Source organism: Melanerpes formicivorus, unplaced genomic scaffold (genome assembly GCF_026170545.1).
Source record: "Melanerpes formicivorus ecotype bairdi unplaced genomic scaffold, bMelFor1.0.p_v2 SCAF_14, whole genome shotgun sequence".
Lineage (NCBI taxonomy): Eukaryota > Metazoa > Chordata > Aves > Piciformes > Picidae > Melanerpes > Melanerpes formicivorus.
Window position 1 is genome coordinate 19,853,161 of NW_027142366.1, and position 18,500 is coordinate 19,871,660.

The 18,500-nt window shown below is 54.3% G+C and overlaps 1 protein-coding gene across 8 annotated transcripts in view; it reads left to right on the forward strand.

Annotated features, from left to right (window-relative positions):
- CLUAP1 (clusterin associated protein 1) overlaps positions 1-18,500 on the forward strand; it is an 83,133-nt gene that overhangs the window by 41,739 nt on the left and 22,894 nt on the right. For all 8 annotated transcript variants that reach the window (XM_068147358.1, XM_068147362.1, XM_068147360.1 and 5 more), the window contains one exon: positions 13,638-13,710. In XM_068147358.1, coding sequence (XP_068003459.1) covers positions 13,638-13,710 — 73 coding nt within the window. The remainder of the gene's footprint in view (positions 1-13,637; positions 13,711-18,500) is intronic.

Here is an 18,500-nt window from a genome sequence, read left to right on the forward strand (position 1 = left end):
CAGCTCTAATGACCAGCTCCACAAAGAAAAGGAGAAGGGTTATAGTTGCTGGGGACTCTCTCCTGGGGGGTACTGAGGGACCCATATGTCATCCCAACCCATCCCACAGGCAGGTCTGCTCCCTACCCGGGGTGTGGGTAAGGGACATTGCAAGGAGACTGCCAAAGCTGATCCAGCCTCTGACTGGGAGTGATGAGATTGACAAGAAGGGCACCAGGGCAATTAAAAAGGAGTTCAAGGCCCTTGGACAATTGATTGATGGGGCAGGAGCTCAAGTGGTGTTCTGCTCAGTTCCCTCAGCAGCAGGGGAGTACACTGAGAGGAACAGGAGAACACATGCCATCAACAGTTGGCTCAGGGGATGGTGCCAGCAGTGGAATTTTGGGTTCTTTGATCAAGGGTCAACTTTTACTGCACCTGACCTGCTGGGTCCTGCTGGGGTGCAGTTATCTAGACAGGGTAAGAGAGTGTCCTAGCACTGGAGTTGGCAGGGCTCATTAGGAGGGCTTTAAACTAGGTCTGAAGGGGGTGGGTGAGTGCCACGATTAACAGACAGGGCTCAGCCTGATGCAGCCCAGGTGTCTACTTTATTATGCAGAATTCTTCTTTATAAGACTAATACAACACAGAAGCAGTTTACAGCAGGAACCAGGGACTCTGTTACATCAATTTGCTGTATGTATGAAGTCTGACCCTCTCAGGTCATAGCAACCACTTGTAATCAAATATCTGCCCTCCTCCAACAGCACTGCTGCACCGTGTGTCACAAGCCATCAAGGCCAACACTGTCTCCTTTTTATCAGTCCAGCAGTGCTTGGAGCTCGGCTCTCCAAGATTTAACCCTTCATTTCCCCCTTCTGTTATATAACAAGAATCCCCTTAACAAAAAAATCAATCAAACTCAATAAGCATTACAGTCAACAAGGTATCACAGTATCACACAGTATCACAGTATCACTTAGGTTGGAAAGGACCTCGAGGATCACTGAGTCCAACCTATCAACACAGACCCCATGACTAGACCATGGCACCAAGTGCCACGTCCAATCTCCCCTTGAACGCCTCCAGGGTCGATGACTCAACCACCTCCCTGGGCAACCCGTTCCAATGCCGAATGACTCGCTCGGTGAAGAACTTCCTCCTCACCTCGAGTCTGAACCTCCCCTGGCACAGCTTGAGGCTGTGTCCCCTTGTTCTGGTGCTGGTTGCCTGGGAGAAGAGGCCAACTCCCTCCTGGCTACAACCACCTTTCAGGTAGTTGTAGAGGGCAATGAGGTCACCCCTGAGCCTCCTCTTCTCCAGGCTAAACAACCCCAGCTCCCTCAGCCTCTCCTCACAGGGCTGTGTTCAAGGCCTCTCCCCAGCCTTGTTGCCCTTCTCTGGACACGCTCAAGTGTTTCAATGTCCTTCTTAAACTGAGGAGCCCAGAACTGGACACAGGACTCAAGGTGTGGCCTAACCAAAGCAGAGTACAGGGGCACTATGACCTCCCTGCTCCTGCTGGCCACACTATTCCTAATGCAGGCCAGAATGCTATTGGCCCTCCTGGCCACCTGGGCACACTGCTGGCTCATATTCAGGTGGCTGTCGATCAGCACCCCCAGGTCCCTCTCTGTTTGGCAGCTCTCAGCCACTCTGACCCCAGCCTGTAGCTCTGCATGGGATTGCTGTAGCCAAAGTGCAGCACTCGGCACTTGGACTTGTTGAAAGCCATCCCATTGGATTCTGCCCATCTGTCCAGTCGGTCGAGGTCCCTCTGCAGAGCCTTTCTACCCTCTAACTGACTAACATCTGCCCCTAACTTTGCAAAGGGTAGCAAAGGGTAGCAAAAAGAATAAAGCAGTAAAAGCATACATAATTGTTCCAAGAAAACTACAAAGCCAGAGAGAAAGTCCCCAATTACCGAGCAATTTAAAAGATGAAGGAACATCCTGCAGTGTTTTCACATATCCATTGATCTGTAAAGACTTTGGAACAATTATTTGGGTCCATATCCTCCACCCTAAATATTTGCAAGGTGGTACATTCTGAACTTTCTCAGACGCTACACAAACCCCCACTTGAGTCACTGTGGGTACAGTAAGGGCTACGGCTTTCTCCATGAGCTGGGGGCTTTGTGCTGCCACTAGAATGTCATCCATGTGATGATAAAGCAGAACATCAGGAAACGCCTCTTGAACAGGACTGAGAATTTGTGCTACATACCACTGACAAATTGTAGGACTACTCTTCACTCCTTGTGGAAGCACAACCCAATGATATCTCCCCAAAGGTTGTTGCATGTTGATGTCTGGAACTGGAAAAGCAAATTTAGGAGCATCATTTGGATGTAAAGGGATGCTGAAGAAGCAATCTTTCAGGTCAATAACAGTTTCATAGTTTCATTCAGGGTTGGAAGGGACCACAAGGATCATCTAGTTCCAACCCCCCTGCCATGGGCAGGGACACCCCACACTAGATCAGGCTGGCCAGAGCCTCATCCAGCCTGGGCTTAAACACCCCCAGGGAGGGGGGTTAAATGCCAATACCGTGGTATCATTGTGGGTGAGGGTAGCCCTGGTTGAAGGCTCCCCATATCTTCCATAACATCATTAATCTTTCTGAGGTCACGGAGTAAGCGCCACTTGCCTGTTTGTTTTATGATGACAAAAACAGGAGAGTTCCATGGACTCGTGGAGGGTACAACATGCCATTTCCCCAGTTGCTCTGTGACTAGTTCTTGGAGTGCACGAAGCTTTTCCAATGGTAGGGGCCATCGATCCACCCAGACAGGGGGTTTGCTTTCCACGTTAACTGGAGGGTGTCGCGCACCGCCACAGCCCCCTCTAAAGATGGGTGCTCATGGTCACCCCCCGTTGTGAAAGCACATCACCACCCCATAGCACCATAGGCACAGGTAAAACAAAAGGTTTCACAGAAGCATTGTGTCCCTCTGGTCCCTGAATCTGAATGAAATTCAGGCTCTGATGGCTTTCTCCAGCTCCCCCTGAGATGCACTAGCTACAGGCCAGCGGGGGGCATTTAGCTTTAGAAATCACTGTGACCTCTGCTGCAGTATCAATAATACCACTAAGCACTATTTTCTGCTGACCATACATCAGGACACATTGACAAACAGGACGTTTTTGAGAGATAGTCTGTACCCACAGAATCTGTGGATCCCCAGTAGACCTGAATCCTCCGTTATTTCTTACAGGTCCCTTTGCAGGGGGACGTTCTGATCCCAAGGGAAGCACTAATAGCTGTGCAACATGTGCAATACGACTGCCCTTCGGTACCGGGCAGGGAGGAAACGCAGTCCCCATCCACAAGAAGGGTCAGATGGAGGAACCTGGAAGCTCCAGGCCTGGCAGCCTGACCTCAGTGCCAGGGAAAGTGATGGAGCAGATTATCCTGGCGGCAATCACTGCACACCTGAAGCATGGCCAAGGGCTCAGGCCCAGCCAGCATGGATTTAGGAAGGGCAGGTCCTACCTCTCCAACCTGATCTTCTATGCCCAGGTAACTGCCTGGTGGACGTGAGGAGGCCTGTGGATGTGGTCTGCCTGGACTTCAGCAAGGCCTTTGCCACCGTCCCCCACAGCAAACTGCTGGCCAAGCTGTCAGCCCCTGGCTTGGACAGCAGCTCTCTGAGCTGGGTTAGGAACTGGCTGGAGGCTGAGCCCAGAGAGTGGTGGTGAATGGTGCCACAGCCAGCTGGCAGCCAGGCACCAGTGGTGTGCCCCAGGGATCAGTGCTGGGCCCTGTGCTCTTTAACATCTTCATTGGTGATCTGGATGAGGGATTGAGTCAGTCATCAGCAAGTTTGCAGATGACACCAAGTTAGGAGCAGAGGTTGGTCAGTTAGAGGGCAGAAGGGCTCTGCAGAGGGACCTTCCCAGGCTGGACAGATGGGCAGAGTCCAACAGGATGGCATTCAACAAGTCCAAGTGCCAGGGGCTGCACTTTGGCCACAACAACCCCATGCAGAGCTACAGGCTGGGGTCAGAGTGGCTGAGAGCTGCCAAACAGAGAGGGACCTGGGGGTGCTGATTGACAGCTGCCTGAACATGAGCCTGCAGTGTGCCCAGGGGGCCAAGAATCCTGGCCTGTATTAGACACAGTGTGGCCAGCAGGAGCAGGGAGGTCATAGTGCCCTGTGCTCAGCACTGGTCAGGCCACACCTTGAGTCCTGTGTCCAGCTCTGGGCTCCTCAGTTCAAGAAGGACATTGAAACACTTGAAGGTGTCCAGAGAAGGGCAACAAGGCTGGAGAGGGGTCTGGAGCACAGCCCTGTGAGGAGAGGCTGAGGGAGCTGGAATTGTTTAGCCAGGAGAAGAGGAGGCTCAGGGGAGACCTCCTTGCCCTCTACAACTACCTGAAGGGAGGTTGTAGCCAGGAGGGAGTTGGTCTCTTCTCCCAGGCAACCAGCAGCAGAACAAGAGGACACAGTCTCAAGCTGCAGCAGGGGGAGTTTAGGCTGGAGGTGAGGAGAAAGTTCTTCCCAGAGAGAGTCATTTGCCACTGGAATGTGCTGCCCAGGGAGGTGGTGGAGTCCCCATCCCTGGAGGTGTTGAAGAGGGGATTGGATGTGGCACTTGGAGCCATGGATTAGTCATGAGGTCTGTGGTGACAGGTTGGACTGGATGATCTTTGAGGTCTCTTCCAACCTTGGGGATACTGTGAGACTGTGATACAGTGTTGAAAACGTACTGGTCTCCTCTCCAGGTGAAAGCAAACTGGTTGGACTTGATGATCTTTGAGGTCTCTTCCAACCTTAGTGAGACTGTGAGGCTGTGATAAAGCAAAGAAAATAAAAACCTCCACCACCTCCCTGGGCAGCCTGTGCCAGAGTCTCCCCAGCCTCCCTCTGCAGAACTCCCTCCTGGTGTCCAACCTAACTCTGCCCTGCTCCAGTTCCAAACCATTGCCTCTGGTCCTATCCCCACAGCCCCTTCTGAGCAGTCCCTCCCCAGCTGCCTGCAGCTGCCCTGCAGAGATTGAACTGCAGCTCTGAGCTCTCCCTGAAGCCTTCTCTTCTCCAGGCTGCACAGCCCCAGCTTTCCCAGCCTGGCCCCACAGGGGAGGTTCTGCAGCCTCTGGTCATCTTGGTGGCCTCCTCTGGCCCCTCTCCAGCAGCTCCAGGTCTCTCTTGTACTGGGGCCTCCATATCTGGCCTCAGCCCTGCAGGTGAGGTCTCCCCAGAGCAGAGCAGAGGGGCAGGATCCTCTCTCCAGCTCTGGCCACCCTGCTTTGGATGCAGCCCAGGCTGCCCTTGGCCTCCTGTGCCCATTGCTGGCTCCTGTCCAGCTTCTCCCCCACCAGCCCCCCCAAGGCCTTCTCTGCAGGGCTGCTCTGTATCACCTCATCCCTCAGCTTCATTGACAGTGAGGGTTGTTCCAACCCAAGTCTCACTGAGCCTGGGCTTCCTCTCCAGCCTGTCCAGATCCCTCTGCATGCCATCCTGTCCCTCTGGCATATCGACAGCACCACTCAGCTTGGTGTCATCTGCACACTGTTGCTGGTGCCTTGAGTCTGCTCTCTATGGCACTGATACAAATATTAAACAGCACAGGTCCCAGCACGGACCCCTGAGGGACACCACTGCCACTGCTCTCCATCTGGGCTTGAAGCCATTGACCACTGCCCTCTGGATGCCACCAGCCAGCCAGTTCCTTCTTCACTGAACAGTCCACTCAGCAAATCCACATCTCTCCAGCTAGTAGGGATGTTGTGGGGGAGATGTTCAAGGTCAGGCTGGACAAGGCTGTGAGCAACCTGATCTAGTGGAGGATGTCCCTGCTGACTTCAAGGGTGCCTGGATGCCTTCTGGAGCTCTCTTCCAACCCCGTCTATGATTCTATGATAAGATCTAAGATTTCTTTGCAGCTTCTCTTGAGTGAGTACCTTCAGAGACTTCACTGGATAAATGTTTACTTTCAAGGGGTGATCTGCCCTGCTTCTGTCCCCTCCTTTGAAGGTCTCACTGGTTGAGGAATGCAAACAGCACTTCACTGATGCTAACCCAGGTTCAGAGCAGTTTTGCATGAGGTGTTAAATGCTGGCAAGATGCAGCAGGACCTGTTGCTGCAGGTTGTGCAGGCTGGCAGAGAGCTGAGCTGATGGAGCAGGGGGCTGCTGGCAGGGCACAGGCTGACAGCTGCCCAGGGCTAGCAGCAGCATTTGACCCACTGCACTGAGCTGCTCAGAAACCAAAACCAGCAGAAAATCAACGTATCCCCTCCAGTTAAACTCTGGGTTCTGAGAGTTAGGTCTCTGCAGGGCTGCAGTGGAGTCTCTCCAGGGCTAGGGCTGTGGAGTCTCTGCAGGGCTGCAGTGAGGTCTGTGCAGGGCTAGGGTGCAGTGGAGTCTCTCCTGCTGTAGGGCAGCTGAGCTGAGGCACAAGCTCAAGGCCAGAGGGAAGGCAAGAGATATCCCAGCCCTGTGCTGAAACCATGCTCTTAGGCTTCATTTCTGTGGTATTTCAAGCCCACAGACCATGTCTGAAGCTGGAATCACAGAATCACAGAATGGGAGGGGTTGGAAGGGACCTCCAGAGGTCATCCAGTCCAACCCCCTGCCAGAACAGGGGCAGCCAGGGCAGGGCACACAGGGACACATCCAGGTCAGCCTTGAAGGTCTCCAGATAAGGAGACTCCACAGCCTCTCTGGGCAGCCTGCTGCAGGCCTCCAGCAGCCTCACACCAAACAACTTTCTCCTTATGCTAAGGTGGAACCTCCTGGGTTCCATCTTGGACCTGTTGTTCCTGTCCCTCTCAGCCTTCTTCTCTCCAGACTAAGTAGTGCCAGGGCTCTCAGCCTTTCACAGTATCACAGTATCACAGTACCACTTAGGTTGGAAAGGACCTCGAGGATCATCGAGTCCAACCTATCAACACAGACCCCATGACTAGACCATGGCACCAAGTGCCACGTCCAATCTCCTCTTGAGCACCACCTCCCTGGGCAACCCGTTCCAATGCCGAATGACTCGCTCGGTGAAGAACTTCCTCCTCACCTCGAGTCTAAACCTCCCCTGGCGCAGCTTGAGACTGTGTCCCCTTGTTCTGGTGCTGGTTGCCTGGGAGAAGAGGCCAAGCCCTTCCTGGCTACAACCACCTTTCAGGTAGCTGTAGAGGGCAATGAGGTCACCCCTGAGCCTCCTCTTCTCCAGGCTAAACAATCCCAGCTCCCTCAGCCTCTCCTCACAGGGCTGTGCTTGAGGCCTTGTTGCCCTTCTCTGGACACCTTCAAGTGTTTCGATGTTCTTCTTAAACTGAGGGGCGCAGAACTGGACACAGGACTCAAGGTGCAGCCTAACCAAAGCAGAGTCCAGGGGCACTATGACCTCCCTGCTCCTGCTGGCCACACTATTCCTGGTGCAGGCCAGGATGCCATTGGCCCTCTTGGCCACCTGGGCACACTGCTGGCTCATATTCAGGTGGCTGTCAATCAGCACCCCCAGGTCCCTCTCTGTTTGGCAGCTCTCAGCCACTCTGACCCCAGCCTGTAGCTCTGCATGGGATTGCCGTAGCCAAAGTGCAGCCCCTGGCACTTGGACTTGTTGAATGCCATCCCATTGGACTCTGCCCATCTGTCCAGTCGGTCGAGGTCCCTCTGCAGAGCCTTTCTACCCTCTAACTGACTAACATCTGCCCCTAACTTTGTGTCATCTGCAAACTTGCTGATGACTGACTCTACCCCTTCATCCAGATCATCGATGAATATATTGAAGAGCACAGGGCCCAGCACTGATCCCTGGGGCACACCACTGGTGACTGGCCTCCAGCTGGCTGTGGCACCATTCACCACCACTCTCTGGGCCCGGCCCTCCAGCCAGTTCTTAACCCAGCTGAGGGAGCTGCTGTCCAAGCCAGGGGCTGACAGCTTAGCCAGCAGTTTGCTGTGGGGGATGGTGGCAAAGGCCTTGCTGCAGTCCAGGCAGACCACATCCACAGCCTGCCCCACATCCACCAGACAGTTACCTGATCATAGAAGGAGATCAGGTTGGAGAGGCAGGACCTGCCCTTCCTGAATCCATGCTGGCTGGACCTGAGCCCTTGGCCATGCTTCAGGTGCGCAGTTATTGCCACCAGGATAATCTGCTCCATCACTTTCCCTGGCACTGAGGTCAGGCTGCCAGGCCTGGAGCTTCCAGGTTCCTCCATCCGACCCTTCTTGTGGATGGGGACCACATTGGCCAGTTTCAGTCATCTGGGACCTCACCTGTGAGCCAGGACTGGAGGAAAATGATGCAGAGAGGCCTGGCCAGCACATCTGCCAGCTCTCTCAGCACCCTAGGATGGATCCCATCCGGTCCCATGGACTTGTGAGTGTCTAAGTGGCTCAGCAGGTCCCGAACTAATTCCTCATGGATTTCCAGGGCACTACACTGCTCCCCGACCCCATCGCCAGCTCCGGAGGCCACTCCTCCTGAACTCCTCCTGCCTTGCTGTTAAACATTGAGGCAAAGAAGGTGTTCAGGACCTCAGCCTTCTCCTCATCCTCAGTCACCATGTTCCCCTCCAGGTCCACCAGGGAGTGCAGGTTCTTCCTGCCCTTCTTCTTATTGTTAATATATTTATAACAATGCTTTTTATTGTCTTTGACTGAGGTGTTCAGCTTCAGTTCCAGCTGGGCCTTAGCCTCCCTAATTTTATTCCTACATAATCTAACAGCTTCCTTGAACATACCTCGAGAAGCCTTCCCCTCCTTCCAAAGGTGATACAGCCTCTTCTTCCCCCTTAACTCCTCCAGGAGCTGCTTGCTCATCCAGGCCGGTCGCCTTCCCCACCGGCTTGCCCTACGGCACGTGGGAACCGCCAGTTCCTGTGCCTTCAAGAGCTCCTCTTTGAAGTAGGTCCAACCCTCCTGAACCCCTTGGCTCATGAGGGCTGGTACCCAGGGGACTTTGCAGACAAGTGTCTTAAACAGGCTGAAGTTCGCCCTCCGGCAGCCCAAGGTGGAGGTTCTGTTGGTGCTCCTCCCTATCCCCCTGCATATTGAAACCTTCACTATCTCGTGGTCACTGCACCCTAGGCAGCCTCCCACCATCACCTCTCCCACCAGCCCTTCCCTATTGGAGAACAGCAGGTCAAGCAGAGCCTGGCCCCTGGGAGGCTCGCTTAACAGCTGTGTCAGGAAGCTGTCCTCCATTCGCTCCAGGAATCTTCTGGACTGCCTCCTCCCTGCTGAATGAAGTTCCCAGCACATATCTGGCAGGTTGCAGTCACCCACAAGGACAAGATCTGATGATCTTGAGATGGCCTCTAGCTGCTTGTAGAACACTTCATCAGCCGCCTCATCCTGGTTGGGTGGTCTGTAGCAGATTCCAATCAGGATGTCAGACTTGTTAGGCTGTCCTCTGATTTTGACCCACAGGCTCTCAACTACCTCATCTTCCACCTCAAGTTGTGTGGCAGAGAGTGACTCTCTAATACACAGAGCCACCCCTCCTCCTCTCCTCCCTCGCCTGTCTCTCCTAGAGAGCCTGTAGCCCCCCAGTGCAGCGCTCCAATCGTGGGTGCTGTCCCACCAAGTTTCTGAGATGGCGACTACATCATAGTCGCCCTGATGGATCAGGACCTCCAGCTCCTCTTGCTTGTTGCCCAGGCTGCCTGCATTGGTGTACCTGCATCGCAGATGGGTTCCTGACTTCTCAACTGACCCTACCTTGCGCCCTACTCTTACCTCTGCAGAGGGACCGATTGCCTCACCCACCCCCTTCAGGCCTAGTTTAAAGCCTTCCTAATGAGCCCTGCCAACTCCAGTGCCAGGACTCTCTTACCCCTTCTAGATAGATGCACCCCATCGAGACCCAGCAGGTCAGGTGTGGTGCAAGTTGTCCCATGGTCATAGAACCCAAAGTTCTGCCTCTGGCACCGTCCCCTGAGCCAATTGTTGATGGCGTGGGTCCTCCCATTTCTTCACAGCAGAGCTGTTCCTGTCCCTTCATCATCCTCACAGCCTCTGTTGGACTCTCTCCAGGAGATCCCTGTCCCTCGTGACCCGGGAGCCCAGAACTGGACACAGCATTCCAGGTGTGGCCTCCCCACGGCAGAGCAGAGGAGAAATGAACTCTCCTGTGCTGCTGGGCTGCAGCAGACCATTTGCCTGGCTTCATTTTGTTTTGCTGGGTTTAGCTTTCTGCAGGTTTCTGCTGTGTGGCTGCACCAAAACTTGCAGCAGAGCAGAGTGGTGGAAGGGAAGGAGCAGGGCCCAGGGGCTGAGTGTCGATCAGCAGCTGTCAGCCTTGGTTAGCTGTGCCTGGAATTACAGCACCAGGCAGTGATTATCTGTCTCCATTGTCTCACTGCTCTGTGGGCAGCTTCCAAATGCTTTCTGGGTTGATGAATTTGTCCCTGTGATGTCTGGGAAGTGTCCTTTGCTTTCTGCTCCCTGTGGATGTGCTTTGCCATGCATGCTGGGTAGGCTGCAGCAGCCAGCAGGGTGGTGCGTGCTGCATTGCCAGTGTCTGCTGGGGCAGGGCTGCTTTAAAGCACTGGCATCTTGTGACTGACTGGGAGAGAGCACACAGTGGGGAAGAGGTAGGAAAGGAATCATGGAATTGTTTTGGTTGGAAGAGACCTCTAAGCTCATCCAGTCCAACCCTCAACCCAACCCCACCATGGCCTCCAAACCATGGCCCCAACTGCCGTGGCCACAGGTTTCTGGGACACCTCCAGGGGTGGGGACTCCACCACCTCCCTGGGCAGCCTGTGGCAGTCCCTGGCCACTCTTGCAGCAAAGAAATTTTTCCTCCTCAAATCCTCCCCTGGCACAATTTCAGGCCATTTCCCCTCTTTTTATCACCTGAGCCTAGGGAGCAGAGCCCAACCCCTACCTGCCTCCAGCCTCTACAGGGAGTTGCAGAGAGCAATGAGGTCTCCCTCAGCCTCCTCTTCTCCAGGCTCAACACCCTCAGCTGCTCCTCCTCAGCCCTCTTCTCCAGACCCAGCTCTGTTGCCCTTCTCTGGACCTGCTCCAGCCCCTCAGTGCCTTTCCTTTAGTGAGGAGCCCAAACCTGAACACTGCAAATAGCAGCTGTGAGGCTAGGTCAGAAGATGTTGGGAGAGGGAGGCTTTGGAATGGGCCATGTGCTACAGAGGCTGAAGGAAATGCTGGTAGATAGAAACCTCTGCAGTTTGCCTGGTGTCCACATTCCTTTGGGCTGCCAGCAGGCTTTACAAAGGCTTTGCTAACACCCAGGGGGTGGAGAATGTTACCCATGGCAGTGGTTGCCCTTCTCAGCAGGACTGCACTGTGCAGAGCTGTTGCTGCTGTGTGGAGGTCACTTGTATCATGGTCCACAGCATGGATCAAGAGGAGGCCACATCCCAAACCCACCTGGATGTGGTGATCCTGGGAAATCTGCTGTGATTGGACTGGATGATCCCCAGAGGTTCCTTCCAACCCCTGACAGTCTGTGACTGACTGAGGGGCAGGTGACCTTTACTGCCCCCCTTGCCATAAGCATCCTCAGCATCCTTCTCTTTGCCTTTCATCTTTGGTCAGCTCTTCTGTCCCCATGGTGCTTGGGTCCTCATGGAAGGAAAAGCAGAGAGCAACTTCCTAGCTGAGGTATTTGAAGTCTACACAAACCCAGTCAGAACAGCATTCTTGTGTCCTTCCTCCCTTCCTGCAGATGAAATTAGCTTCCCCCTGCAGCATCTTTATCCACCCCTGCAGGGCTCTCAGCAGAAAGCTGCTGCTGGAGTGTCTCATTCCATTGGATTTTGCTTTGTGACCTTTCTGCTGCCTGGCCCTGGAAGCTGTCCTGCCTTCCTCTGTTCTGCAGTGCCATTTCTACTGCCCCAAGCAATCATTAGCAGCCTCCTCGGCATCCCTGGAGTCCTTGGCTCTGCCAGTGCTGCAGAGGTGGTGCAGCAGGTGATTTGCATGGCTACCCAGAGCAGGTTTTGTGGAGCAGATTTCATTCCTGCTGCTCTTGAGAGGCGCTGGGCTGGGTTTCTCACCAGGAACAGGTGACTCCTGGCCCTTCCCCTCACAATCATCTCTGTGAGATTTTCCAGCCTGAATTTCAGCTGCCATGCTGTGGTGTTTGTGCCCAGTTGTGATTCAGCATGCCAGCTGTTGGGTGCCAGGCTGGCATAGAGGAACACACAGAGACACCTCGGAGCTTCGGCAGCGCCGGCCGCCAGGCTCCTGGTGAGTGCCCAGCGCGGCCTGGCGGTCCCGGCGAGGAGAGCTGCTTCGGTCACAGCTCTGCCTTCTCCCTCCACTGTTTACCTTTCAAGCTAAGGGGAGGATGCTCAGGCCTCTGCTTAGAGGCTGCTGGGGGATTTTCCTTTCTCAGCTAAGAGTTGCCATGCAGAATGAACTGGAGCAGGGCAGATTTAAGTTGCACATCAGGAAGAAGTTCAATACAGTGAGAGTGGGGAGACATTGGACAGGCTGCCCAGGGATGTGGCTCCAACCCTGCAGACATTTGAGGTTGAAACTGCTGGGGCCCTGAGACGGTGCTACACTCAAAAAAGCAAAGCCAAAAACCATCTGGGCAGCCTTACAGTTATGGCTCTCCTCTGCTTCTCCATGGCTATCCTGCTTCTCCATGGCTCCTCTGCTTCTCCATGGGGAGAGCTTCTCCATGGCTCTCCTCTGCTTCTCCATGGCTCTCCTGCTTCTCCATCACTCTCCTCTGCTTCTCCATCACTCTCCTCTGCTTCTCCATCACTCTCCTCTGCTTCTCCATGGCTCTCCTCTGCTTCTCCATGGCTCTCCTCTGCTTCTCCATCACTCTCCTCTGCTTCTCCATGGCTCTCCTCTGCTTCTCCATGGCTCTCCTCTGCTTCTCCATGGCTTTCCTCTGCTTCTCCATCACTCTCCTCTGCTTCTCCATGGCTCTCCTCTGCTTCTCCATGGCTTTCCTCTGCTTCTCCATCACTCTCCTCTGCTTCTCCATGGCTCTCCTCTGCTTCTCCATCACTCTCCTCTGCTTCTCCATCACTCTCCTCTGCTTCTCCATGGCTATCCTGCTTCTCATGGCTCTCCTCTGCTTCTCCATGGCTCTCCTCTGCTTCTCCATGGCTCTCCTCCCACAGTGTTTTGGCAGGACTTTATGCTCCCCATTTCCATGCATGTCTTTGGGTGTTACAGAGCTGCAATCATAGACTCAGGTTTGCTTAGGTTGGAAGGAACCCTCAGGGTCATCCAGTTCCAATTCCCTGCCATGGACCCTAATTTTTCCCTCATCTCTAATCTCAGTCTGCCCTCTTCTAGCTTCAGTGCATGCCCTCTCATCCTGTCCCAATCATTTCACACCTGGTGTTTGATGGATTATTGGTTGAAAACAAGGACCAAAGGCTGCTTTCCAAAGAGAGCTGCTTCCACTCTCTGCCAGCAGTCCTCTCCTGTGCCCTGAAGACCAGTGCCCCCACGACCAATGTGCTGAGTGGGCTTGCAGCTGCTGGGTGATTCCTTGCACCCTGTTTTACCAGGCCGTGAGCTTTATCTCCACCATGGGCAAAGTCAGCAGCAGCTCCCAGGGTTCAGCTAAGACTTTTTTTACTCATCAAATCTTCTCAAAGCTTAAATCCTCTCTTCTCTTTGTACCTGGGTGCCCTTCACTGCTGCTGTGGGACCATCCAATGAGCTGCTTGTGGCAGCTGTTCTAACTGCCTTCTTTGCTCCTCTGACAGGAAGCAGCAAACCTGATGCGCCTCATGCAGAGCAGGCTGAAGGAAGAGGAGCAGAACCTGCTCAAGAGTGGAGGTAAGTGGAACTTACCTGCTGTGAAGAAGGATAGAGAGCCCTGGGGCTGTTTAGTCTGGAGAAGAGAAGGATGAGACCTTACCAATGTCTATAAATATCTGAGGGGTGGGGGGCAAGAAGAAGGAGCCAGACTCTTGTCAGTGGTGCCCAGTGACGGGACAAGGGCCAAGGGGCACAAACCAGTACCCAGGAGGTTCCACTTCAAGATGAGCAACAGGTTGTTTGGTGTGAGGGTGCTGGAGCAGGCTGCCCAGAGAGATTGCAGAGTCTCCTTCTCTGGAGACTTTCCAGACCCACCTGGATGTGTTCCTGTGTGCTCTGGCTCTGGCAGGGGGGTCGAGCTCGATGGCCTCGAGGTCCCTCCCAGCCCCCAGCATTCTGTGCTGCTGTGAATCTGTGAAGTTGGATTTCTTCACCACTTGTGTTGGCAGAGCAGCTGTTAGGTACTGGCCACTTGAGGTGTGAGCATCCACTTCAAGTGTGAAGCAGAGGGCAGGAGGGATAGGCTGTGTTGGAAGGAGTGACATGGTAACAACTTAAGAACAGTGTGGCCAGCAGGAGCAGGGAGGTCATTCTGCCCCTGCACACCGCACTGGTTAGGCCACACCTCGAGTCCTGTGTCCAGTTCTGGGCCCCTCAGTTTAGGAAGGAGGTTGACTTGCTGGAACGAGTCCAGAGAAGGGCAACAAAGTTAGTGAGGGGCTTGGAACACAGCCCTGTGAGGAGAGGCTGAGGGAGCTGGGGTTGCTTAGCCTGGAGAGGAGGAGACTCAGGGGTGACCTTATTGCTCTTTACAACTGCCTGAAGGGGGGTTGTAAACAGGCAGAGGTTGGTCTCTTCTCCCAGGCAGCCAGCACCAGAACAAGAGGACACAGTCTCAGGCTGCGCCAGGGGAGGTTCAGGCTGGAGGTCAGGAGGAAGTTCTACACAGAGAGAGTGATTGCCCATTGGAATGGGCTGCCTGGGGAGGTGGTGGAGTCACCATCACTGGAGGTGTTCAGGAGGAGACTTGACAGGGTGCTTGGTGCCATGGGTTAGCTGTTTGGGTGGTGTTGGGCGATAGGCTGGATGTGATGATCTTGAAGGTCTCTTCCAACCTGGTTTATTCTATTCTATTCTATTCTAACTTCCAAAGGATAACAGTGACCTCAGGGAGCCAATCCCTGTGAAGTGCTCCTCTGCCTTGTCAGCCTTCCCTGCAGTGCTGAGGGGTGGAGAGAGTCACCCATAAAACACACTGAGCAGCTGCCACAGAACCATGGACTGGCTTGGGCTGGAAGGGACCTTTGAAGCTCATCTTGTCCAAGCTCTGGGACATCTGCAGCTAGAGCAGGTTGCTCAGAGCCCCCACCAGCCTGACCTGCAGTGGTGCCAGGGGTGGGTTTAGGCTCCATTTTACTGTTATCAGAGCCTGTGTGGGCTCATTGTGGCCACAGCACTTGTGCCAGCACGATGGGATCACTGGTGGCAGGCTGGTTTGCAAACAAGTTTGGTTAGAGGATTCCTTTCAGCTTGTATGCAGGTCAGCAGCCTGACTGGTTTGTGCTGGTGTGCCTGGCAAAACCAGTGTCATTTCTGTCCTCAGCCTGCCATGCTGCATGGCACAGAGACTGGCTGTGTGGGGTGGGGTGTCTGGCAGCCCAGGCCTTGCACAGCTGAAAACTCTCAGCCTGAACTCTTCCCAGTGAGAGCCATCTCTGCCTGCTTGCCTGCTTCATCCTGGTGCACCTGCAAAATGGGAACACAATTGAAATTTGGGGGGTGGGGGGGAGTGTTCTTCTGGTTTTTCCTCAGCTTCCTCTTAATTAATTAGAATTCCACATGTGGAGCAGAGAAGGATGTCAGCCTTTGGAGATGTTGTAGGAGCAAACTGGACTTTGCTCCTTTGAGCTAAGCATCAGCAAGAACTTCCTCATGAGGTAGCCCTGTGAGTTTAATAGTGCAGTTTGTGCATGTTAATATGGCAGTGGCAGCAAACAGCAGGAAAGTCAACTCCCAGGAGCAGAAGGAGAGGTCAAGGAAGCTGCAATGGAGCAAGGAGATCGAAGCTGCACTTTACAGTTTGCTGGCATCAGAGCAAGCTCCTGAGGTTCACTGATTTTCTGCCCAACTTAGGGCAGTGCAGTACCAAGTGAAGAGGTTATAGCTGAAACACAGCACCTGTAATATAAATTCCAAGAATGTGGAATTGTGCCAAGAATTCCTTGAGTGAGAAAGTCCAAATCCTGCTGACAGTTACCAAGGTAGAATAGAATAGAATAGACCAGGTTGGAAGAGACCTTCAAGCTCATCACGTCCAACCCTTCACCCAATCCAACACCACCTAAACAACTAACCCATGGCACCAAGCACCCCATCAAGTCTCCTCCTGAGCACCTCCAGGGATGGGGACTCCACCACCTCCCTGGGCAGCACATCCCAGTGGCTAACAACTCTCTCAGTGGACAACTTTCTCCTCACCTCCAGCCTAAACCTCTGCTGGCACAGCTTTAGACTGTGTCCTCTTGTTCTGATGCTGGCTGCCTGGGAGAAGAGACCAACCCCCAGCTGGCTACAACCTCCCTTCAGGGAGTTGCAGAGAGCATTAAGGTCTCCCCTGAGCCTCCTCTTCTCCAGGCTAAGCAACCCCAGCTCCCTCAGCCTCTCCTCACAGGGCTGTGTTCCAAATCCTTCCCCAGCTTTGTTGCCCTCCTTTGGACACCTTCCAGCAAGTCAACCTCCTTCCTAAACTGAGGGGCCCAGAACTGGACACAGTACTCAAGGTGTGGGCTAAGCAGTGCTGAGTACAGGGGCAGAATGACCTCCCTGCTCCTGCTGGCCACACTGTTCCTGATGCAGGCCAGGATGCCATTGGCCCTCTTGGCTGCCTGGGCACACTGCAGGCTCATGTTCAGCCTACTATCAACCAGCACCCCCAGGTCCCTCTCTGCCTGGCTGCTCTCAGCCACTCTGCCCCCAGCCTGTAGCACTGCCTGGGGTTGTTGTGGCCATCATGCAGAACCTGGCACTTGGATGTGTTCAATCTCCTGCCCTTGGCCTCTGCCCCTCTGCCCAGCCTGTCAAGGTCCCTCTGCAGAGCCTCTCTACCCTCCAGCAGATCAACTCCTGCCCCCAACCTGGTGTCATCTGCAAACTTATTGATGATGGACTCAATGCCCTCATCCAGATCATCAATAAAGATGTTAAAGAACACAGGGCCCAGCATTGATCCTTGGGGCACACCACTGGTGCCTGGCTGCCAGCTGGCTGTGGCACCACTCACCACCACTCTCTGGGCTCAGCCTCCAGCCAGTTCAGGTAATAGACTTCAAGAGGAGCAGACCTGCCATCAGTCATTAGCAGTGTGAGGTCCAGTGTGAAATCTGCTGAATTGTTCTCTCCTCGTCCGTGCAAAACAGTTCAGACACTTTGCCTCTGCAGGGACCTGAGCCCTGCCTTCTGCTGACTGATGTAACTGCCACACAACATGCTAATGGCTCTCAATGACCTACAAAGATCACCAGCATGCATCTCTCTTCCAGTGCTTAATTGTCATGATGAGTGTGTACTGTGGTGCTGAGAGCAGCAGATCCTGCTTGGTGCTGCCTCCTTTAGAGGCTGTCCCAAGCTCCAGGCTGCTTTGCCAGCACACACAGAGGGAGTCTCCAGAGCGGTAACTGAGACAGTTCAGTTGGTTCTTGAAGGCTGTTCTGTAGAATCAGGATGCTCCTCTCCAGCCCTGTTTTCCAGATCCTTCATCAGCTTTGCTGCCCTTTCTCATTTCTTCAGTCACAGGCAGGGAGCACAGCTTCACCCCAGCCTTCTCTGTGCTTCCCTCATTGACTGGAAAGCTCTCTGAGGCCAGGGTTTGGTGATGCATAAAGTCAGATACCAGGCTGTGCTTCCCCTTTGACTAAACCCCAGTCTCCTCTGCTGATGTCCAAGAGCTTTGCTTTGGTGAGAGGATGCAGAGCCTGGGCTCAGGGTGCCAGGTGCCCTGTTGGGCTCACCCAGCCCAAGCCCCTGCTCCAGCAGGGCTCCCAGGGCATCTTGCCCAGCAGCACAATGCCCGGGGGGATTGGAAGCTCTCCACACCAGCAGACTCCACAACCTCTCTGGGCAGCCTGCTCCAGGCCTCCAGCAGCCTCACCCCAAACAACTTTCTCCTCCTCAGCTCCAACCTCCTGCCTGACACTTTCTGCCCCTTGCTGTCCCTTCTGCTGGCCCTGGGCAGCACTCAGCAGAGCCTGGCCCCAGCCTCTTGCCCCCCACAGCTCCTTTAGCTCTTGCTGAGCATTGCTCAGCTGCCCTCTGGGGCTGCTCTTCTGCAGGCTCTCAGCCCCAGGGCTCTCAGCCTTTGCTGCTCCCAGAGCTGCTCCAGGCCCTTCAGCAGCTCTGCAGCCTGCCCTGGGCTCTCTCCAGCAGTTCTCTGACTCTCCTGAACTGGGGAGCCCACAACCAAAGGCAGGGCTCTAGCAGTGGCCTCCAAGGCTTTGGGTATCATTTGCCTGATGCCAGGATGCACCACGGAGTGTCTGCAGCATCTCAGAGATGGTTTTGTGTGAGCCCTAAGCAAATTGCCCTTATTTTCATCTCCTTCATACAAGATGCTCTTGGGCAGAGCATTTATTTATGCCTGCATATTCTATTGCCTGTCCCATGTCCTGGTGCACCACTCCAGTCAGTCCCCACTTGGCACTCCTTGGGGTGTTCATCCCGGAGATGCTCTTCCTCCTTGCTCTCTGCAGCTCCCTGACAGGAGGCTGCAGCCAGCTGGGGCTTGGGCTCTGCTGCCTAGGTACAAGGGACAG